The 24,606-nt window shown below is 44.9% G+C and overlaps 1 protein-coding gene across 6 annotated transcripts in view; it reads left to right on the plus strand.

The window, feature by feature from the left end:
* rgs3a (regulator of G protein signaling 3a) overlaps positions 1-24,606 on the plus strand; it is a 265,827-nt gene that overhangs the window by 104,323 nt on the left and 136,898 nt on the right. For all 6 annotated transcript variants that reach the window (XM_073052456.1, XM_073052457.1, XM_073052458.1 and 3 more), the window contains 4 exons: positions 428-467; positions 11,268-11,482; positions 12,562-12,645; positions 18,943-19,054. In XM_073052456.1, coding sequence (XP_072908557.1) covers positions 428-467; positions 11,268-11,482; positions 12,562-12,645; positions 18,943-19,054 — 451 coding nt within the window. The remainder of the gene's footprint in view (positions 1-427; positions 468-11,267; positions 11,483-12,561; positions 12,646-18,942; positions 19,055-24,606) is intronic.

Below are 24,606 nucleotides of genomic sequence, written 5' to 3' on the forward strand. Positions count from 1 at the left end.
CAGAATATTGGTTATGATAAAACTATGTTCCAACCGTTCTGTGTGAAGGGCCAGGTTACCTTGGGTGACACAACGCAGCAATTAGTGTAACACTGTTACGGCTTGGGGCGTTGAAGTTCGGAGTTCATTTCTAGCGCCCTCTGTAAGAAAGTTTGCATGTTCTTCCCATGTGCGCGTGGGTTTCCTCTGGGTGCTCCGGTTTCCTCCCACAGTCCAGAGACATACAGGATAGTAGGTTAATGGGTCATTGTGATCAGACTGGGGTTAAATTGGTGGCTTGCTGGGTGGGAAGAGCCTGTTCTGTGCTGTATCTCTAATTAAATAAAATCTTTCCCTTTCGACCTGTCAAACCTTTCCTTATGTGCTATTGATGTATTACCGAGTCACATGATTGAAGTGAATTCTCCTTAATTGTAATACTTTTCAGATTCTGAGGCCAGTACCTCAAGATAACCACATCATTTATGGTAAGTGCTTCAGATCAGTTGTACTACAATCTTCCTGTTCGATATTATACGGTACTGTCACTTTAGTAAATCTAGAAACGCACACAAAATTCTGGAAGGACTCGGCAGGTCAGGCAGCATCTATGGAAAAGAGTAAATAGTCAAGGTTTCAGTCCAAGACCCTTCAACATTAGACTCACTGATCACCAAAGACCATTAAACATAGAAACATTTGGCCCATCGTGTCTGCTCCACTTCTGCTTCATGGCTGATTCACTATCCCCCTCAATCCCATTCTCCTACCTTCCTCTTGTAACCTTTGACTTCATTACTAATCAATAACCTGTCAACCTCCACTTTAAATATACTCAGTGGCCTGGCCACAGGCGTCTGTGGCAATGAATTCCACGGATTCACCATCATCTGGCTAAAGAAATTCCTCCTCATCTCTGTTCTAAGGGAACATCCCTCTATTCTGAGGCGGTCCCCTCTGGTCCCGGACTCCCCCACAATGGGAAATATCGTCTCCACATCCACCCTATCTAGGCCTTTCAGTATTCAATAGATTTTGGTGAGATCCTCCCTCATTCTAAATTCCAGCAATTACAGGCCCAGAGCCATCAAATGCAGTTATTCATTAACCCTTTCATTCCCAGGATCATTCTCGTGCCCCTTCTTCGGACTCCGTCCAATGCAAGCGCATCCTTTCTTAGATACGGGGCCCAGAATTGTTCATAGTACTCCAGATGTGCTCAGAATCAGAACTAGGTCTATTATCACTGGATATATTGTGAAATTTGTTACTTTGCGGAGGTAGTACTGTGCAATATGTAAAACTATCCTATCACGGTATGAAATATATACAGAAGTAGTGCAAATGGGAGCAAAAATACTGAGGTGTATTCATGGGTTCATTGCCCATTCGGAAATCTGATGGCTGAGGGGGAGATGCTGCTTCTGAAAAATTGAGTGTGCATCTTCAGGCTTCTGAACCTCCTTCCTGATGGTAACAATGAGAAGAGGGCATGTCCTGGGTGATGGGGTCCTTAATGATAGATGCCACCTTTCTGAGGCATGGCCTCTTGAAGATATCCTCAATATCTTAGTGCCCATGATGGAACTGGATGAGTTAAGAGCTTTCTTCAGCTTTTTCCGATCCTTTGCAGTGGCCCCTCCACACCAGATGGTGATGCAACCAGTTAGAACATTCACCATGTTACCAAGTTCTCAGAAAACCTCAGCATTACTCCCTGCAGTGCTACAAAATAGTGAATTAATGGGTCTAATCGCAATAGACTGCAGAATTAGTCACAAATGTTCAAAAGTGACAAATGATTCTCGTAAACCATAGGATTTTCAAAAGGTATGTGACTGCATCTATCCTGGGCCCAACATATGAATATGCTTTAAAGAAGACACAGCAACACCTATATCTCATGAGGAGATCTGGTATGACGCCAAAGATTTTAGCAAATGCCTACAGATGTACCATGGAGAACATTCTGACTGGTTGCATCACCGCCTGCTACGGAGGGGCCACTGCACCCGATCAGAAAAAGCTGCAGAAAGTTGTAAACTCAGCCAGCTCCATCATGGGCACTGGCCTCCCCAGCGTTCAGCACATCTTCAAAAGGTGATTTCTCTAAAAGGCAGCATCCATTATTAAGGACCCCCCCTCCCCCACCCCCATCACCCAAGACTTGACCTCTTCTCACAGTTACCATCAGGGAGGAGGTACGGGAGCCTGAAGACCCACACTCAATGTTTCAGGAACAGCTTCTTCCCTTCTGCCATCAGATTTCACAATTACACTCCCTCACTTTGTTTGCTGTATTTTTGCACTACTTCAATTTTTATATAAATTATATATTCTTATCATAATTTGTAGTTTTCTTATTATTATGTATTGCAATGTACTGCTGCTACAAAACAACAAATTTCACAGCATATGCCAGTGATTTGAACCTGATTCTGATTTCTCTGGACTTGGTGCTGGTGCTGCCACCTGGTGTCAGTATGGGGAAGAGACGCCTGTATTCGCAAACTGGGCTCAAGGTATTTGCCAGTATCTGCACCAACTGCGCCAGATAAAAATTATATAAAATTTAAACCCCTCGTGCAGACCACAGAATAAAGGGACTTCCTATTTGAGAAGAATTTCTTCAGCTAGAAGCTGGTGAATCTGACGGTTGTGAAGGTTATTTGGCATACTTAAGGTTACTTAAGATCGATAGGTTCTCGATTGGTAAGGGATAAAGGGCTACAGGGAGCTAGAGGAAGAATGGGGTTGAGAAAAAACGTCACCCATGATTGACAGCACGGACTCATTATTGAATTAGTCAGGTTTATTATCACTGACAAATGTCGTGAGATTTGTTTTTTTGTGTGGCAGTGCATAAAATGTACTATAAGTTACAATAAGAACTATTTGTATGAAAAAGCAGTTACTTATTCTGCTATGACTTAAGGGGCAACTCTCAACATCAACTCTGGCCCCCATGAAGTCTCAGGGCACCAGGTTAAACATGAACAAGGAAAGCTCCTGCTGATTACCATGTACCGTCCTCCCTCAGCTGATGAATCAGTACTTCTCCATGTTGAGCGGCACTTGGGGGAGGCACTGAGGGGCACAGAATGTACTCTGGGTGGGGACTTCAGTGTCCACCACCAAGAGCGGCTTGGTCGTACCACCACAGACAGAGCTAGTCAGGTCCTACTGGACAGAGCTACTAGACTGGGACTACAGCAGGCGGTCAGGGAACCAACAAGAGGGAGAAACAGTCTTGACCTCATTCGCACCGACTTACCTGCCGCAGAAGCATCCGCCCATGACAGCATTGGTAGGAGTGACCACCGCACAGTATTCGTGGAGACTAAATCCCATCTCCACATTGAAGAAACTCTCCACCGCATCGTGTGACACTATCACCGTGCTAAATGGGATAGACTTTGAACAGATCTAGCAGTCCGAGACTGGGCATCAATGAGGCGCTGTGGGCCATCAGCAGCAGCAGAATTGTACTCAACTACAATCTGTAACCTCATGGCCTGGCATATCCCCCACTCTAACGTTACCACCAGCCCAGGGGATCAACCCTGGTTCAATGAAGAGCGCAGGAGGTCATGCCGAGAACAACACCAGGCATACCTCAATATGAGGTGTCACTCTGGTGAAGCCACAGTACAGGACTACTTGCATGTCAAACACCATAAGCAGCAAGTAATAGACAAAGCCCACAACCAACAGATCAGATCTAAGCTCTGTACTCCTGCCACATCCAGCCGTGAATGGTGGTGGACAATCAAACAACTCATTGGAGGAGGAAGCTCCACAAATATCCTCATCCTCAATGATGGAGGAGCCCAGCACACCTGTGCAAAAGATAAGGCTGATGCATTTGTAACAAGCTTCAGTCAGAGGTGCCGAGTAGATGGTCCGGCTCGGCCTCCTCCAGGAGTCCCCGGCACCCCAGATGTCAGCACTGCATGCAGCCCAATCCGATTCACTCCACGTGATATCAAGAAACGGCTGAAAGCACCGGACACTGCGAAGGCTACGAGCCCAGACAAAGTCCCGGCAGTAGTCCTGAAGACTTGTGCTCCAGAACTTGCCACGCTACTAACCAAACTGTTCCGGTACAGCTACAACACCGGCATCTACCCAGCAATGTGGAAAATACACAAGAAACAGGACAAGTCCAACTCAGCCAGTTACTGCCCTATCAGCCTACTCTCAATCATCAGCACAGTAGTGGAAGGGGTCATCAACAGTACTATCATGCAGCACCTACTCAGCAATAACCTGCTTATAGATGCCCAGTTTGGATTCTGTCAAGGCCACTCAGCTCCTGACCTCGTCACCTCCTTGCTTCTAACATGGACCAAAGAGCTGAATACCAGAGGTGAGGTGAGAGTGATCGCCCTCGACATCAAGGCACCATTTGACTGAGTATGGCATCAAGGAGCTTTAGTTAAGATGGAATCAATAGGAATTAGGGGAAACCCTCCGCTGGTTGGAATTATACCTGACACAAAGGACGATGGTTGTGCTGGTTGGAGATCAATCATCTCATCCTCAGGACATCATTGCAGGAGTTCCTCAGGGAAGTGTCCTGGGACCATCTTCAGCTGCTTCATCAATGACCTTCCTTCCGTTATAAGGTCAGAAGTGGGGATGTTCGGAGATGACTGCACAATGTTCTGCACCTTTTGTGACTCCTCAGATAGTGAAGCAGTTCACACCCAAATGCAGCAGGACCTGGACAATATCCAGGTTTGGGCTGACAAGTGGCAAGAAACATTTGAGCCACTCAAGTGCCAGGCAATGACCATCTCCACAAGAGAGTCTCTAACCATCGTCCCTCGACATTCAGTGGCATCACCATCACTGAATCCCCTACTATCAACATCCGGGGGTGGGTTCCCATTGACAGGAAACTGAACTGGGCTAGCCATATAAACACTGTGGCTACCAGAACAGGTCAAAGGCTAGGAATCCTGTGGCAAGTAACTCATCACCTGACTTTCCAAAGCCTGTCCACCATCTACAAGGCTCAGGTCAGGAGTGTAATGGAATACTCGCCACTCGCCTGGATGAGTGCAGCTCCATCAACACTCAAGAAGCTTGACACCATCCAGTACAAGGCAGCACACTTGATTGGTACCTTTCACAAGCATCCAGTCCCTCCACCATCGACGAACAGTTGCAGTACCGTGTACCATCTACAAGATGCATTCCAGCAACACACCAAAGCTCCGAAAGCAGCACCTTCCAGACCCACGACCATTACCATGTGGAAGGACAAGAACAGCAGGTACCTGGGAACACCACCACTTGGTAATCCCCCTCCAAATCACTCACCATCCTGACCTGGAAACATATCGTCTGTTGCCTCATTGTCGCTGGGTCAAAATCATGGAATTCCCTCCCTAACAGCACTGTGGGTCTACCTACACCTCAGGCACTGCAGCAGATGGCAGCTCATCACCACCTTCTCAAGGGCAACTAGGGATGGGCAATAAATGCTGGCTGAGCTGTCAACCCCACATCCTGTCAATGAATTAATTAAAAAAAACAAAGACTGACAAAGAATCAATGTGCAGGAGAAGACAAACTGTGCAATAAAAGCAAATGCTGAGCATTGGTGAGATTTGTGGATATGTTATGTTGGCACCAGAATATGTGGCGACACTGATGGGGTGCCCCCTAGGGCACCCTCAGTTGCATTGGTTGTTAACACAAATGACACATTTCACTGTATAAATGTGCATGTGATAAATAAACCTGAAGCTTGAAGGAAGTAATTCTGAGAACATGAGTTGTAGAGTCATTGAAAGTGAGTCTGGAACCATTTCAGAGTTGAGATTGGTAATGTACTCACCACTCACTGTGTGGGAAACCCATCCATCAAGTTCCCTTTAAATCTTTTCCTTCTCAGATCGAACCTACAGTCATTCTGTAAGTGTTTAGTCATGCAGATATGTATGGTGAATATACTTGAAGCGGAAGTTGATGGGTTCATGATTGGTCAGGGTGTCAAAGGTTATGGGGAGAAGGAGAATAGGGTAGAGAGGGTTAATAAATCAGCCATCATGGAATAGCAGAACATACTCGATGGGCAGAGTGGCCTAATTTGCTCCTCTGCCTTATGGTCTTAAATTAGAGTTTGTTATTGATAAAAACACATCGGAAGTGAAAGCTGGCTTTCTGCCCATTTAGTCACCTCCACCATGACTGATGTGTTACCATGCCTCCTTTCCTGGCAAATTCCCATTTCCTTTCCCTCTTGGGAAGAACCTTTTGTTGGACTAGGCTGTGGAATTGTTATTTTTATTGTAATTTAACATTCCACTGCTTGTTTGTGTTTTCATATAATCACTTATTCACACGTGAGTGATTGTTCGGTGGTTATGGTTGCCTCTGGATTTTCCTGGCACCTTTCTGTTTTCACTGGCAGATGCATGGTGCTCAACTCTGGCTCATGTGCAATTTCTGCTATCAGTACCCTGGAATTAGAAGACCAGACCACCTTCGTTCTCTGTCACTTCTCTTTGACTATCACCATTCCTCATTGCTCTTGTGATACTTAATAAAATTATGGTAAACAAGTACTATACCTCACTCTTAACTTCCGAAGAACCTTTGGATCTCAAAAGCATCAGGATCCAATAATTTTTTGTTTAAATATTCCCTGAAACATACTCAATATTTAGCAGAGTAATGCAAGGTAGCTCTTTTCCATAGCAGAAGGAACCTTTGTAATCAGAACAACGTTCATTCTCTTTTATTGCTGACCTTTATCAGTGTCTGAGCCTTCTATAGCTATGTGATGGACAGTATATTGACTGGCTGAATCATAGCCTGGTATGGAAACACTAATGCCCTTGAATGGAAAATATTGCAAAAAAGTAGTGGATACAGCCCAGTCCATCATGGGTAAAGCCCTCCCCACCACCGAGCACATCTACTCAAGAGTGCTGTCACAGGAAAGCAGCACCCATCATCAGGAACTGTCACCGTCAACGATAGGCTCTCTTCTCATCAGGAAGAAGGTACAGGAGTTTCAGGACTCACATCACCAGGTTCAGGAACAGTTATTAACCATCAGGTTCCTGAACCACCGTTGATAACTTCACTCAACTTCAATGGACTCACTTGCAAGTACTCTTCATCTCATGTTCTCAATATTTATTGCTTATTTATGAAAGTATCAATCTATCTACTTATCTATCTATCCTATATATTTATTCATTATTATTATCATTGTGTCTGTGCACATATCAATTAAATAAAAGCACACACACAGGAAATGGCTTTAACATTGCAGTGAGAGAGAGAGTGAGAGTGAGCACTCTGCATGTGCAGACAGCAGATCAGTACGTAGTGCTGGTGGGGAGTGGTTGCTGTAAAGGAAATAGATCCATACATTACAATGATCTCTTTTGTAGTTGCATGTTCTGTTGGTTTTTTTTTTGCAAACTGGTTGTTTGTCCATTCCTGTTGGGTGCAGTCTTTCACTGATTCTATTGCATTTCTTGTATTTACTGTGAATGCCCGTGAAGACTGAATCTCGGGATTGTATGTGGTAACATACTGTATACTCTGTGTACTTTAATGATAGATTTACTTTCAGCTTTTTGAACTCTAGGCTGACAGGAGCTCTCACTATCAGAGCCTCACTGCTGCTCATAAAACTCATTTTGACAAAAAAAAACAGCCAGGTGTCTTTTCAAGCTAATTTCAAATTCTAGTTCTAGTTCAAGTTTATTATCATCTGACTGTACATATATACAACCAAACCAAACAATGTTCCTCCTGTGTATATCACACATAGCCCATAAAACAAAATCTTACCATAAATAACTTAATAAAATATAATTAAAAACAATAAACAGCTCTCTGTCCTAGAGACAAGACCTGGGTGGAGGCAATTTTAGAGCCTGGGGGAGAAGCTGTTATCCAGTCCTAGTCCTGATGCTCCTGTGCCTGCTTCCTGATGACGAGGAGGGTGGTAGGGACGGTCACCAATGCTCCTGGTAAATCTCACAAATGGGAAGAGGGAGACTCTGCTGCTCCTCTCGCCAGTGTTTACTATCTTCTTGCAGTCCAATCTGAATAACTTCTTTCACTGAAAAATGCAGAAGTAGTTTGAAAAAAGAAGTAGCTCTCTTTCAGCATTTCCTTCCTTGGAGTTGTTTGCTTGCTGGTCTATTGTGGAGATCAGACCTTAAGCTCCTCCTATACGTAGATTAAAAGCCATTTCTAAGAGTATGAGGCATTTTCCTTCTAGAGCATTTAAACGTTTTGTAGGAAGATTTGGCAATCTTTGGTGGGGTTACGGTGTCTCACGATGTACGCATGTGGTGGGGGTTACGGTGTCTCACGATGCACGCATGTGGTGGGGTTACGGTCTCACGATGCACGCATGTGGTGGGGGTGACGGTGTCTCACGATGCACGCATGTGGTGGGGGTGACGGTATCTCACGATGTACGCATGTGGTGGGGGTGACGGTGTCTCACGATGTACGCATGTGGTGGGGTTACGGTGTCTCACGATGTACGCATGTGGTGGGGGTGACGGTGTCTCACGATGTACGCATGTGGTGGGGGTGACGGTGTCTCACGATGTACGCATGTGGTGGGGGCTACGGTGTCTCACGATGTACGCATGTGGTGGGGGTGACGGTGTCTCACGATGTACGCATGTGGTGGGGTTACGGTCTCACGATGTACGCATGTGGTGGGGGTGACGGTGTCTCACGATGTACGCATGTGGTGGGGGTTACGGTGCCTCACGATGTACGCATGTGGTGGGGGTGACAGTGTCTCACGATGTACGCATGTGGTGGGGGTGACGGTGTCTCACGATGTACGCATGTGGTGGGGGCTACGGTGTCTCACGATGTACGCATGTGGTGGGGGTGACGGTGTCTCACGATGTACGCATGTGGTGGGGTTACGGTCTCACGATGCACGCATGTGGTGGGGGTGACGGTGTCTCACGATGCACGCATGTGGTGGGGGTGACGGTGTCTCACGACGTACGCATGTGGTGGGGTTACGGTCTCACGATGCACGCATGTGGTGGGGTGACGGTGTCTCACGATGTACGCATGTGGTGGGGTTACGGTCTCACGATGCACGCATGTGGTGGGGGTGACGGTGTCTCACGACGTACGCATGTGGTGGGGGTCACAGTCTATCATGACGTACACACATGGTGGGGTTACGGTCTCACGACGCACGCATGTGGTGGGGCTGACGGTGTCTCACGATGTACGCATGTGGTGGGGTTACGGTCTCTCATGACGCACACATGCATGGAACATAGCACAGAGGATGTACAGGAGAATGGCAGTGACACTCCACTTGTGAATCTGTTGGGGTAATCTATTGCATCCAGTGCTCCCGGTGCAGCCTCCTCTACATCGGCGAGACCCGACGCAGATTGGGGGACCGCTTCGTCGAGCACCTCCGCTCCATCCGCCACAACAGACAGGATCTCCCAGTTGCCACCCACTTCAACTCTGCTTCACATTCCCATTCGGATATGTCCATACATGGCCTCCTCTACTGCCATGATGAGGCCAAACTCAGGTTGGAGGAGCAACACCTCATATACCGTCTGGGTAGTCTCCAGCCCCTTGGTATGAACATCGAATTCTCCAACTTCCGGTAATTCCCTCCCTCTCCCTTCCCCCATCCCACTTTCACTCTCCCTCCTCTTCTAGCTGCCTATCACCTCTCTTATGATTCTGCCTTCTTCTGCTACCCATAGTGCTTTCCCCTTACATTCCTTCTTCACCTTTCCTGCCTATCCCCTCCCTGCTTCTCCTCCCCCACCCCTTGATCTTTCCTCTGATTGGTTTTTCACCTGGCACCTTCCACCCTCCCCCCACCTTCTTTATAGGGCCCCTGCCCCTTCCCTCTTCAGTCCTGATGAAGAGTCTCGGCCCGAAACGTTGACTGTTCATTTCCACAGATGCTGTCCGACCTGCTGAGTTCCTTCAGCATGTTGTGCGAGGTACAAGAGAATGATCCCAAGAATGAAAGGATTAATGAATGAAGAACGTTTGGTGGCTCTAGGCCTCTACTCATTGAAGTTTAGAAGGATTAATAAATGAAAGGATTAATGAATGAGGAGTGTTTGATGGCTCTGGGCCTCTACTCATTGGTGTTTAGAAGAATGGGAGTGGATCTCATTGAAATCTATCAAATATTGAAAGGACTAGATAGAGTGGATTTGAAGAGGGTGTTTCCTATAGTTGGGGAGTCTAGGACCAGAGGGCACAACCTCAGAAAAGAGGGATGTCCATTGAGAACAGAGATGAGGAGGAATTTCTTTAGCAAGAGGGTGGTGAATTTGTGGAATTCATTGCCAAAGATAGCTATGGAGGCCAAGTTCTTGCTTCATCAGGGTGTGAAAGGTTATGGGGAGAAGGCAAGAGAATGGGGTTAAGAGGGATAATAAATCAGCCATGTTGGAATGGTGGAGTAGACTCAATGGGCTGAATGGCCTAATTCTGTTCCTATGTGTTGTGTGTTATGGTCTTATAAAGCAAAAATATCTGATCACATTAACACTATTTCATTTACATAATTCTCATATGCTTTTAACCACTGTACTGTCATATTTTACCATTTAGTGCCAAGATATATAGAACAGGAAACCGCTCAGGGAGTTTACTACACCCCACTCTCTGGTGATTACCACAGCAATGCTGGGCCTAGTCTGACAGGCAGCTTGGTAATTCTATGGCACCATACTCTGGACTCACTTCTAAGAATACAACAACTGACACTCTCAGTATTATCTGGTTTTTTTTTATTTGCACAGTTTGTCTTCTTTCACAAACAGTTGTTTGTCAGTCTTCATTTATGTATTGTTTTTCATAAATTCTGATGCATTTCTGTATTTTTCTCTAAATGCCTGTAAAATAATGAATCTCAAGGTAGTATATGGTATTTTGATAATAAATTTCAATTTCAAGTTTAAGTTCAGTTTATTGTCATTCAACTGTACACATATATACCATCAAACGAAACAACATTCCTCTGGTCAAGGGTGCACTACACTATACATATAACTCACACACACAACACATAAAGTAACAAAGTAAATACATTGACAAATAATATGGTAATTACTAAATAATAAGTAAATATTAGTGTGAAATATGTAGTTTTTTATTATAAATGTTGGGCATGATACCTGTTTGAAAACTATGACATCAACCATGATGTCCTGTTACAATTGTAGCTCTGGGTAGAAAATCCAATGTTATCATTGTGGATGTGACGGCAATGCTCTCTCTAACAGCAAATGTAAACCGTGGCAGAGTACAAAGTGTCCCAGACAGGAAGCAATCCCTCATCGGGTCTTCAGCAGACATCTTCAAAGCAACAGTGCAAGCAATGAGGAGCTATGGAGACTACAGGAACTGCACCGTAGTGAGATCACACACTCCTCGTGCCAGCTATGGGCCCTGCTTGCCTCTTGCTCCAAAAATCCTGGTATTCCCTCTCTTCGTGCAGGTAATACTCGCTTAAGTAAAACTATTTGAGATGTTTGGCTCTCTTTCTAATACACATTAGGGAAACTGTGGTAAACACAAGAGACACAAAGTGCTGGAGGAGCTCATCAGGTCAGGCAGAGGAATAAACAGTCAATATTTTGGCTGAGACCCTTCGCCAGGACTGGAAAGGCAGGGGTCAGAAACCAGAATAAGGTGGGGGGAGGGGAAGGAGGACAAGCTGGCAGGTGATAGGAGAGACCTGGTGATGGGAAGGGTAGGTGGGTGGAGGAGGAGGGATGAAGTAAGAAGCTGGGAGGTGACAGGTGAAAGAGGGAAAGGGTTGGAGAAGGAATCTGATAGGAGAGGAGCAAGGGAAGGAGAAGAAGGGGAACAAGAGGGAGATGATGGACAGGTGAGGTGAAGAGAAGGGTTAGGAGTGGAGTCAGAATGGGGAATAGAAAAAAAAGGGAAGTAGGAGGGGGGAGAAATTACAGGAAGTTGGAGAAATTGATATTCATGCGGTCAGGTTGGAGGCTACCCAGACAGAATATGAAGAATTGCTCCTCATACCTCCTGTTCGATAAAAGTAGCAATTTTCAATCTTCACTCCCGCTTCTTAAGTGACCTCAAAAAAATATGAATGTAAGTAAAAGAAAGAAGCGGATGTGCACAGGATTGTTAAAAGTGGTATGAGAGCACAGAGCTCTTATTTGGGAAGTCCGCCCACACACTCTGAGGTTAGCTGCACTGGCCACAGTAGGCAGCAGCACTTCAACATCCTCCTCTTCACGATGTGCCGAGACCTTGTAGCAAAGTGTGGACAGAGGAAATGGTTTCTATCCTTTCTCGGTTTCTGTGTGAGCTGCAGTAGCGGTGAAAGCCACCAGAACATTGTCTTTGAAAATTTACTAGTGCACCTGGGTGTTGTCTGGATTATTGTCTAGAAACTGTATTTCTAAAGTGATAGAATTACTTAGTTAAGAAACGGTCATGGAAATTCCTTTAGCTGACTCATTAGTAAGTGGTGATTCATGGTACTGTGACAGGTTTAAGTTGAAGCTTTCAAAGTTTTCCAACTTTGTCCGTTTCTTTTGGCAGCCATTGGATTTGTGCAGCCCTTCACGAATACTTATCCTTTCAGAAAATGTTCTTTTCCTTGATGGTAAAAGTCAGCCCCTCAAGGTAGGTACAATTATATTTTATCTCAAAGAAATTAACTGTCTTACATACAGTAGTTTCTTTTACATTTTCCAATGCATTGGAATAGTCTGTTTATGACTAGGATAATTATGGTCAAATGGAAATATACAAACAGTTCCATAGAATGGAAGGAAGAAACTTGTAGTTCTCAGAACGTTGCACAGTGTCTGACTGAGCACTGTACTACTTTTGAAATGAGATCGATGATATCATTGTTTCTAGTAGTGCTGTTGGCACAGTGGACTGGAAAATTTTCACATGCCCTTCAAATAATTCATTTGTCAGAGAGGCCACATTTCAGATCTCACTTGAAAGATTGGATTTCTGACAACGTGTAGTACTGTGCAATACCCTTAGACACCATAACTATTTATATGTACCCCAGACTTTTGCACAGCACTATAGCAATTTTATGTATTGCACTGTACTGCTGCCACTAAAAAAAAACAGATTTCATGACACATGTAAGTACTGATCTCCTGGGATTTACACGCACGACAGTCTCTGGAATTTGCGGAGAAGGTATGAAAAACAAGAAACATCCAGCGAGTAGCAGTTTTGTGGTGAGAGAGGTCACAAATGCCAACAAATGCCTTGTTGGTGAGAGAGGTCAGAGGAGAACGGCTAGACTGGTTCAAGCAGACAGGAAGGTGACAGTAACTCAAATAATCACACGATACAACAGTGCTGTGCAGAAGAACATCTGACACACAACATGTCAAACCTTGAGGTGCATGGACTACAGCAGAAGCCCATGAACGTGCACTCAGTGGCCACTCTATTAGGCTCAGGAGGTACATAATGAAGTGATCGCTGAGTGTGTGTTCCAGAAATGAGATGGGAGATCAGCGAAAAACCTACATGTAACTGTGCCCTGTATGCAGCATTCAGTGTACAGTTAGTTAGATACAACAATGACCCACTGGAAGAATGTGGTGGATCAAGCAGCTTCTGTGGGAGGAAAGGAACTGCTGATGTCTTGAAACCCCAGCAGATTGTTGCTCCAGATTCCAGCATCTGCAGTCTCCCGTGCCTCCCATTACATAAAAAGTTCATAGGAGGAAACTTTAGATCCAGAGTTCTTTCCATGAGCTTCAGTGATGAAGAATGTGTGAGGAACCTTTCCCGCTGTCGTAGGAAAGCAGCATCCATTATCGAGGGCCCCTACCATCCAGGCCATGCTCTCTTCTCACTACTACAATGGGGCAGGAAATACAGGAGCCTCAGGTCCCACACCATCAGATTCAGAAACACTTATAACCCTCGGCCAGCAGACTTCTGAACTAGAGAGGATAACTTCACGCACCCCAGCAATGAATTGATTTCACAAAGTACAGACAAACATGAGAAAATCTGCAGGTGCTGGAAATCCGAGCAACACACAGAAAACCCTGGAGGAGCTCAGCAGGCCAGGCAACATCTAGTGTAGTAGGGCCATGGCCCGAAACATCGACTGTACTTTTTTCCATAGATGTTGCCTGGCCTGCTGAGTTCCTCCAGTGTATTGTGTGTGTTGCTCACAAAGTATGGACTCATTCTCAAGGACTCTATTGCTTATTCATTTATTATTTTTTTTCTTATTGTATTGCACAGTTTGTGGTCTTTTGCACACCGGTTGTTTTGACTCTCTCTGCCGTGTGTGGTTTTTCATTGATTCTATTGTGTTTCTTTCTATTTGCTGTGAATTCCCGCATGAAAATGGATCTCAGGGTTTTATATGGAGACATGTATGTACTTAGATGATGAATTGACCTGAACTTTGCTGGGAAGGTAATTACCAATGCAGTGTAGTTCCCACACTTGAAAATTCCAACTCCGATTCTTTGTAATCCATTCTCTACAAGTTATATCCTGAACTTCACAAAGAGTCAAAGAGTCATTCGGTAACTGAAGCACCATCAATAACTCTCTGAGACAGGAGGCAAGATATTGGCTTTTATTGACTGGAAGAAAGAACAAGCAGTAATTGACCACCATACTACATCCTGGAGACTGAGGGCAGGGCTCAGGCCTCAATCGCCTTTATACCGGGGTCTGTGGGAGGGGCCACAGGAGCAGTCAGCAGGGGGGCATGTCCAGACAGGTATATGTAGTTCACCACAGTAACGCAGTCTGCTGTTCAGCCCACTGGCCCATGCTGACCTTTTGCCCTTTGCTCATATCCCTCTGAACCTTTCATATCCAACTACCATATCTTTGAAATTTTGCTTTGTATGTGCTTCAGTTACTTCCTCTGGCAGCTCATTCCATAAATAGACCATCTTCTGGGTGAAAAAAGTTGCCCCACGTTCTAATTACATCTCTGCCCTCTCACCTTGTATGTATAACCTCTAGTCTTTGTTTCCCCAGTCTTGGGGAAAAAGACAGTGTGCATCCATTCTGTCTATTTTCCATTAGGATTTTGAACACCTCATTCTCCCATGATACAGCCCTACCTGCAAAACTTAACTCCTCAAGTCCCATCATTAATTAATTGGGTGTTACGCCATTGGTGTTGAGGGTAGCAATGAAGGTCCACCACCTCTGCTTGTCCTTGGCCACAGAGAAGGAAACTTCATTGTTTTTTTGCATCAGTTTTTCTGTCCAGTTAGGGTTGTTAGCCTTAAGCTGAACCCCCTGAAACTGGAGGACCAGTGGGACACTTTTAGTCTGACCCATACCCTTTGACCAGTTTGGCATGGGTGACCCCAGCCAGAGTCAAAGAATAAAGCCCTGACTCAGCCAACATACCTCTCTGGGTCATTGAGGCAGGAAAGCCTTCAAACCCAAGTCCTCATAAATCTTTCCTGCACTCTTTGCAACTTGATGACATCTTTCCTAGAACAGGGTGAAAAAAAGTATCTCTATATAGGCGAGATCCGATGCAGATTGGGGGACCGCTTCATCGAGCACCTCCGCTCCGTCCGCCACAACAGACAGGATCTCCCAGTTGCCACCCACTTCAACTCTGCTTCACAATCCCGTTCGGATATGCCCATACATGGCCTCCTCTACTGCCATGATGAGGCCAAGCTCAGGTTGGAGGAGCAACACCTCATCTACCGTCTGGGTAGTCTCCAGCCCCTTGGTATGAACATCAAATTCTCCAACTTCCGGTAATTCCCTCCCTCTCCCTTCCCCCATCCCACTTTCACTCTGCCTCCTCTTCCAGCTGCCTATCACCTCTCATAACTCTGCCTTCTTCTACTACCCATAGTGCTTTCCCCTTGCATTCCTTCTTCACTTTTCCTGCCTATCCCCTCCCTGCTTCCCCTCCCCCACCCCTTGATCTTTCCTCTGATTTGTTTTTCACCTGGCACCTTCCACTCTCCCCCCACCTTCTTTATAGGGCCCCTGCCCCCTCCTTCTTCAGTCCTGATGAAGGGTCTCGGCCCAAAACGTTGACTGCTCATTTCAATGGATGCTGCCCGACTTGCTGAGTTAATCTAGCTTGTTTGTCCATGTTGATTTGACCACAGCATCTGCAGTGTGCTTTGTGTTTATCATACATTGTGTGTGTGTTTGGTGTGTGTGTGTGTTTTCTGTGTAGGTGTATGTATGTGCTTGCATGTGAGTGTTCACATGAGGTACTACATCTGTTTAATATCTCATTGTATTGTGTCTCTGACTGAATTTTGCTTTGATAGGAAGTTCTCTCAGCCTCTTTCCTTTTTACTGTTCAGTAAATTCCAAACCAGAGTCCTGAGATCTGTAGTTTCAGTAATGTAATACAAGTACAATCATGATTTAATGTTTCTATGATCTAACAAAAAAGGAGAAATTATTCAGCTTTATTTCCACTCTGCTATAACTTTTAAATTATGCCAGACGATCATGTTGAAATTCCCTTGCATCTTAACCTTTTCAAAGGCAGAGCAGGTTGACAGCAGGCTGTCTTTATTTCTGTGCATTTTCTGAATGTTACAGTGCAGAAGAAGGTGGTTTGGTCATCTGGATCATTGCCAGCAATTTGAAAGAGCAATGTTTCTCAACACATTCCCGTTCCTTTTGTATAGCTCTGTGAGATTTTCCTTCAAGTGTCTGGAATCTGAACTATAAGAATAATGTTGCAGATCATCTCAATTTGATAAAATTCAGTTGCTGCAGTTTTGCTTCTGTTGCCAGAAATAAGAAAGTCTTGTACATACGAGGGATTTGTGCGTCTGACTTGACAGGATGTGTCTATTTTGCCAAGGAATCCATTCTTCAAACAGCATGGGCATAAGTATTCTTCTGCAGGCTCCCTGCTGCTTCTCCTGGTGCCTCAGCCAATTGTCTGAATCTGGAACCGTAACCATATGTGCTACTTGTGCACTGTGCTGTTGGTAGTGTGTTTGGCACCCTGGCCCTGGAGGAACTCTGTTTTGTTTGACTATATTCATGTATGGTTGAATGATAATTAAACTTGAAGTTTGAACTTGTAAAACCTCCTCTCAAATCATAGTTGGGGCCACAGAAATCTGTTAAAACTGAGGTATAAGACATTTTCTGATGAAATTGACGTTACTGCTCAATAATCTGTAGAAACGGCCTGCTGACGGTGAAGTTGCTCCCTTGGCTCTAGTAGTGCCGGTATGATCCCAACCTTTGTTCTCCCTGTGCGGAGTCAGCATGGCTTTCTCCTGTCAGCAGCCGTCACGGTAGTGTAGTGGTTAGTGCGACGCTATTACAGCTTGGGCGTCGCAGTTTGGAGTTCAATCCCAGCAACCTCTGTAAGGAGTTTGTACGTCCTTCCTGTGACCACGTGGGATTCCTCCGGGTGCTCCAGTTTCCTCCCACAGTCCAGAGACAGATGCGGGTGAGTAGGTTAATTGGTCACTGTAAATTGTCCTGTGATTAAGCTAGGGTTAAATTCGGGGTTGCTGACGGTACGATAGCAATTTTACACTCTGATCCAACAGGACTCAGAAAGCAGATAATGTGTTTGTGTGGGGTTTGCAGTTCGTGAGAAATTTACTTCCTGTGAGCAAGTTGGCTGTTATGTTGTTATCTACACTTGAAAAGCTCTTTGATATGATCCTTTAAGCCCACTTCAAGCTTTCAGTCACCTGTTCTAAATTCACTCACATAGCTTGGTGACTATTCTGTTGTAAAACATCCTTCAAGACATCTTGGGATAAGACCATAAAACATCAGAGTGTAATTAGGCCATTCAGCCCATCAAATTTGCTCCATTCATTCATGTCTGATTTATTATTTCTCTCAACCCCATTCTCCTGCCTTCTTCCCATAACCTTTGACATGCTTGCTAATCAAGAACCCATCAACCGCTGCTTTAAATATACTCAATGACTTGACCTCCACAGCTGCCTGGGGCAATGAAATCCACAGATTCACCACCCTCTGGCTAAAAACTTCCTCCTCATTTCAGTTCTCAATAGACATCCCTCTATCCTGAGGCTGCACCTAACAGTCCTAGACTCATCCGCTATAGGAAACGTCCTCTCCACATCCACTCTAACTAGGCTTTCCAACATTCGATATGGCTGTTTATTGAAAGCTGTGCAAAGATGCAAGTAATTGTCCAGAATGGATTAGTTTTAAGCCAAAGTTATGTAGATTGTGCAGCAAGATGTCGTTAAGCTGGGTGTTCAGTCAGGGTTTTCACAAACAGCTAACAAGTGGGAAGGATCTGAAGACCCATTCCTGCTCCTAATTCTCACACTGTGCTGATAGCGTCATCAAAAATTAGTTCCTTTATGTTTGCAGAACCAGTGGCATAGTGGTTAGTGCGAGGTTCAGTTCAGTTCAGGGCTTCAGATCTGGAGTTCACTCCTGTTATCCTCTGTAAGGAACCGTATATTCACCCTGCACTGCATGGGTTTCCTCAGTTTCCTCCCACAGTCCAAAGACGTACAGGTCAGTAGGTTTAGTCATTGTAAATTGTCCAGTGATTAGACTCGGGTTAAATCGGGGGTTGCTGGGCAGCACAGCTTGAAGGGCTGGAAGGGCCTACCCCCACGCTAAATAAATCTCTAAAATCTCTAAATAAATCAATAAACGTAGCAGCAGTTTGTAATTGGAGCAAGAGTAAACACTGTTAATTCTTTGCTAATTTTGTTGAAGTAATTTTGTGTTTCTCTTTTGGTAATACTGTATTTGATTAAACCTAGATTGTGTGCACTCTCTGTCTTCAAGGTGAAAAATGGAAATGGGTTAAATTGTATCAGGCATTTTGACTGTTGATTGAACAGGAGTGCTGTGCTTTCTAGCATTTAGCCCAGCTAATTTTGTTTCAGTTTGTTTGGCCATCAATTCCCATACACACGCTGAAGTGGTGTTTGTCTTGCTCCACTGTAGGTTTGCATTTTCATCTACACGGACGTGCTGTTGCTCACCAAGGAGGACAATCAGGGACACTGCAGTGTGTTGCAGAACCCGCTCTTCCTCCACAGCATGGAGTTAGAGGAAGGTGAGTGCCCTGAGATCAAGTGGCTCTGCAGACGCTGAGAAACCCAGTGTAACACACACATAATGCTAGAGGAACCCAGCTGATCAGGGAGCGGTTAGCCCATCACTTTACAACGCCAACTCCCACTGCTGTCTGCAAAGAGTTTGCATGTCCTCCTCATGACCACATGAGTTTCCTCCGGGTGCTCTGGTTTCCACCCACACGGTTTGTTAATTGGTCACATGGGTTGAATTGGGTTGCGGGCAGGGACTCATTGGGCCGGAAGGGCCTGTTATTGGGCTCAGTCTCTAAATTTAAATAAAGATTAGGTCAAGCAAATCTGGAGAGGAATAAACAGTCAATGCTTCAGGCCGGGAACCTTCTTCGGGACTGGGAGGGGGCAGAAGGGAGGTGACAGGTGAAGCCAGGAGGGTGGGGGAGGAAGAGACAAGCTGGGCGGTGATAGGTGGAAGAGGTAAAGAGCTGAAGAGGACGGAATCTGACAGAAGAGGAGAGTGGACCATGGGAGAAAGGGAAGGAGGAGGGACACCAGGAGGAGGGGGAAGAAATAGATGTTCATGCCATCAGGTTAGAGCCTAGCCAGACTGCACATAAGGAGCTGCCGTCCAGCCTGTAAGGGGCCTCATCGTAAAGGAGGCCATGGAGTGACATGTTTGACTGGGATAGGGAGTGGAATTAAAGCAGGCGGCCTCCTTCCTGTTGTGCATGGGCGAAGACATGTGAGCTGTAGACCAGACTAGTCAGCTTGTTTACAAAAGCAACAAATAATCCTTTATGTACTGGGATTCTGGTCACCATCCTGCAGGAAAGATGTCAATAAGACTGAAAGAGTACAGAGAAAATTTACAAGGATATTGCCAGGACTGGAGGACCTGCGTTATTGAGAAAGATTGAATAAGTTAGGACTTTATTTCAAGGAGCATAGGAGAATGACGGAAGTTTTGATAGAGGTATGCAAAATTGTGAGAGGCATAGATAGGGTGAATTCAAGCAGGTTTTTTTCCACTGAGGTTGGGTGAGGCTAGAACTAGAGGTCATGGTTTAAGGGTGAATGGTGAAATGTTTAAGGAGAACATGAGAGGGGCTTCTTTACTCAGAGGGTGGTGAGAGTGTGGAATGCACTGCTAGCACAAGTGGTGGATTCAGGTTCAATTGTAATATTACAGAGAAATTTTGAGAAGTATATGGATGGGAGGGGTACGGAGGGCAATTGTCTGGGTGCAGGCTGATGGAACTAAGCCAATTAATGTTCAGCATGGACTAGATGGGCTGAAAGGTCTGTCCTTTGCTGTCACTCCAGATCCTGCTTTATTTTCTTCCCACATCTGGCAATATTATAACAAATATTTCAATACTCAATTTAATCTTTGATGTCCTGGAAGCCAATAATTTTATTATTGTCCATGCTGATATAAACATCTTAAATCATGTTTTATAAAAAGAAGCTTCCGGAGTAATAAAACAAATGCAGTAACAGAGTGCTCGACCTCTGGAGAAAGATGCGCCCCCATTAAGTCCGTTGGTTCGTTCGTGTACAGCGTGCTGATCTAATTGCTTTGTGTACATGAATATCTGCTGCTGCACCTCATAGAAAGATGTGAAAGTCTACCGAGTTTCTGACACATCCTCTAAATTATTCCAGCACTGAAGGATTTCAATTGGATAGGATTAGAATCCGTGGATAATGCTTGCATTAGAATGTAACCTTTTCCAAGTCAGGCTAATCAAATAGCTCTTTGACAAGGCCAGGCCTACTCAGAGTTTATTTAATCAAGGAAGGTATCACAATTAATTACCTCATGCATGTTATTGCAGTCAGTAAACAGACAGAATGGGGCCGGGCCACCACTTCGCCGAGCGCCTTCACTCCATTTGCCACGGTTATCTACATCTTGCAGTGGCTACCCATATTTGTTCAGATATACAGAGTGGAACAGGCCCTTCTGGCCCAATGAGCCTCACTGCCCAGCAACCCACCGATTTTAACCATAGCCTTATCACTGCACAATTTACAATGACCAATTAACCTACTAACCGGTACTTTGTTCCCCACGCACGTGGGAAGGATGGCACACATTTCTTACAGGGACTCCGGAATTGAACTCTCAACTCCCACCCTCCAAGCTGTAATAGCGTCGCACCAACCAACAGCTACTGTGGGACCCCATTAACCTTCCTCCCACTCCCACACTGACCTGTCTGTCCACGATCTCCTCCACTGTCAGCGGGAGACTAATCACAAACCAGAGGAATAACTTACCTTACTCTAGCTATTTAACTACAACCCAATGGCATGAGCACTGAATTCTCCAATTTCTGGTAGACCTCTCTCCCTCTGTCCCATTTCTCTCCTCCCCTGTTGAGATACAGCTCAGTAACAGGCCCTTCCAATCCAACTAGACCTCGGCAGGGTAGGCAGTAGATGGGCACCATGGTGATGTAGCGGTAGCATGATGCAAATGCAGCTCGGGCATTCTGAAGTTCTGAAGTTCAATCCCAACATTCTCTGTATGTCCTCCCTTGACGTTCTGCTTCCCTTCCACAATCCAAAGACATTCTGGATACATTAATTGGTCACTGTAAATTGCCCCGTGATTAGGTGAGTAATAATTGGGGCTATGGGATTGCTGGGCTCCCAGCTCGAAGGCCCAGCTAGAGGGGCCTGTTCCATGCTATATCTGAATGAATAAATGAATAAATCCTCATGGCCCAATTAAACCCTTGTGACCAATGAATCTACTTATTTGTATGCCTTTGGAATGTGGAAGGAAACCCACGCGGTCAGGGGAGAACGTGCAAACCTTTTACAGACAGTGGCAGGAATTGAACCCGGGTTGCTAACACTGGCATTGGATTATGCTAACTGTTACGCTACCGTGCCACTTTGATATATCATATCTCTCAGTTATACACATAGATCCTGTCTTTAGATCATTGATAACAATTGTGCCAAACAGAGCATAGATCCTATCATACCGGTTCTGCTTGCCTCCTGTTAGTCAATCCTCATCCACGTCAGTCGATTACCTTCCAACAGTGTACGCTTCAACTCTGTTTAATGCTGGTAAACAATGCCAGGTTGGGAGGGTGTGATCGGTGCTCTGTTTCTCTTCACTTATACCAGTGATCTACAGACAGGCTCAGTGTATCTAATACTGAGTACGTAATGAGTTGTGTGGGCACTATACTGGACCCTTGCTGCACATATACATTCATTGGTTTGTCCATATCTATTTCCAGGTGATGTTTTGGGTACTGTACAAGGTTATGAAAATTGACAGGGGATCTTCATCAGATAGGTATATGGACTGGGGATTGACAAATGGCTTTCTATCCTGATAAATGTGAGCTATTGTGTGGAGATCAAACTGAGATAGGACTTATATATTTGTGTGTGTGTGTGTGTGTGTGTGTGTGTGTGTGTGTGTGTGTGTGTGTGTGTGTGTGTGTGTGTGTATGTGTGTGTGTGTGTGTGTGTGTGTGTGTGTGTGTGTGTGTGTGTGTGTGTGTATATATATATATATATATATATATATATATATATATATTTATTTGGAGTACTGCATGGAATTTTGGTCAACCTGCAGGAAAGATGTTATAAAACTAGAAAGAGTGCACAGAAGGTTTACTAGGATGTTTCCAGGACTTGGGGGTGGGGGGGGAGTCAAGAAGAGGTCGTGTGGACTAGGACTTTATCCCCTCAACATTGGAGAATGAGGGGTGACATGATAAGGCCATAGGAGCAGAATTGGGCCATTCAGCCAACCAAGTCTGCTCCACCATTTCATCATGGCTGATCCATTTTCCCTCCATTTTCCTGCTTTCTCCCTGTAACCTTTCACGCCCTGACTGATTAGGAAACTATCAACCTCCATCTTACATATACCCATTCACTTGGCCTCCACAGCTGCCTGTCACAACAAATTCCACAGATCCGCCACCATCAGTCTGAATAAATTCTTCCTCATCTCCGTTTTATATGGACCCTCTGGTCCTACAGTCCCCCACTTGTACAAGAATCAACCTCTCCACATCCGCTCTATCTAGGCCTTTCAACATGTTTCAATGAGATCCCTCCTTGTCCTTCTAAATTCCAGTGAGTACAGGACTTGAGCCATCAAATGCTCCTCATATGACAACGTATACATTCCCAAAACCATTCTCGTGAACCTCCTCTGAACCCTGTCTAATGTCAGCACATCCTTTCTTAGATAAGGGGCCCAAAACTGCACATAGTACTCCAAGTGATGATGCACTAGTGCCATATAAAGCCTTAATATTACATCTTCCTTTTATATTCTAGTTCTCCCAAAATTAATGCTAATATTGCAATTTACCTTCCTCATCACTGACTCAATCTGTAGGGAAATCTGCAGAAGGACTCACAAATCCCTTTGCATCTTGGACTTTTAAATTTACTGCCCATTTAGAAAATAGTGTAATCTTTTGTTCTTTCTACCAAAGTGCACGACCAAACACTTCACTGCACTGTATTCCATCAGTTGCTTCTTTGCCCATTCTCCTAATCTGTCTACGTCCTTCTGCTGCCTCCCTGTTTCCTCAGCACTACCTGCCCCTCCACCTATCATCATATCATCTGCAAACTTGGCTACAAAGCCAACAATTCTGTCATCCAAATCATTGACATATAACATAAAAGAAACGATTCCAACACAGACCCTTGTGGAATACCATTAGTCACTGGCAGCCAATCAGAAAAGGCTCCCTTTATTCCCACTCTTTGCCTCCTGCCAATCAACCAATGCTTTATCCATGCCAGTATCTTTCCTGTAATACCATGGGCTCTTAACTTGTTAAGCAGCCTCATGTGCAGCACCTTGTCAAAGCCCTTCTGAAAATCCAGGTACACAACATCCACCGATTCTCATTTGTCTATCCTGCTTGTTATTTCTTCAAAGAATTCCAACAGATTTGTTAGGCAAGATTTTCCCTTAAGGAAACCATTTTAAGGAAAACCTATTTTGTCATGTGCCTCAAGAACCCTGAAAATACATTCTTAACAATCAACTCCAAACACTGTGGTCAGAAAACTGGCCTATAAAATTTCCTGCCTTTTGTCTCTCTCCATTCTTGAAGAGTGGAGTGACATTTGCAATTTTCCACTCCTCTGGATCACTCTAGTTCCCATACCCCTGCCAAATTAGTTTTAACGCTCGCCCCAGTTCTGTCAAACCTGCCCACAAGTGTATTGTTCCCCCTCAGGTTCAGGTATAAATTGCCCTTTGTGTACAGGTCATACCTTCCCCGGAAGATCCCAATGATCCAGAGATCTGAAGCCTTATCCCCTGCACCAGTTCCTCAGCTACACATAGATCTGCAAAATCATCCTACTCCAGCAGCAATCCAGAGTTACTAGTCCAGAGGTTCTGCTTTCTGCCTAACTCCCTCCGTTGTCTCTTCAGGACTTCCTCCCATTTCTCACCTACATCATTGGTGTCAATATGTACCAAGGGTTCTGGCTGCTCACCCTCGTTGTGGACCTGATCCCTAACCCTGGCACCGACATATCATTTGGCGTCTCATTCATGTCC

This window comes from Hemitrygon akajei, chromosome 7 (genome assembly GCF_048418815.1).
Source record: "Hemitrygon akajei chromosome 7, sHemAka1.3, whole genome shotgun sequence".
NCBI classification, from domain to species: domain Eukaryota; kingdom Metazoa; phylum Chordata; class Chondrichthyes; order Myliobatiformes; family Dasyatidae; genus Hemitrygon; species Hemitrygon akajei.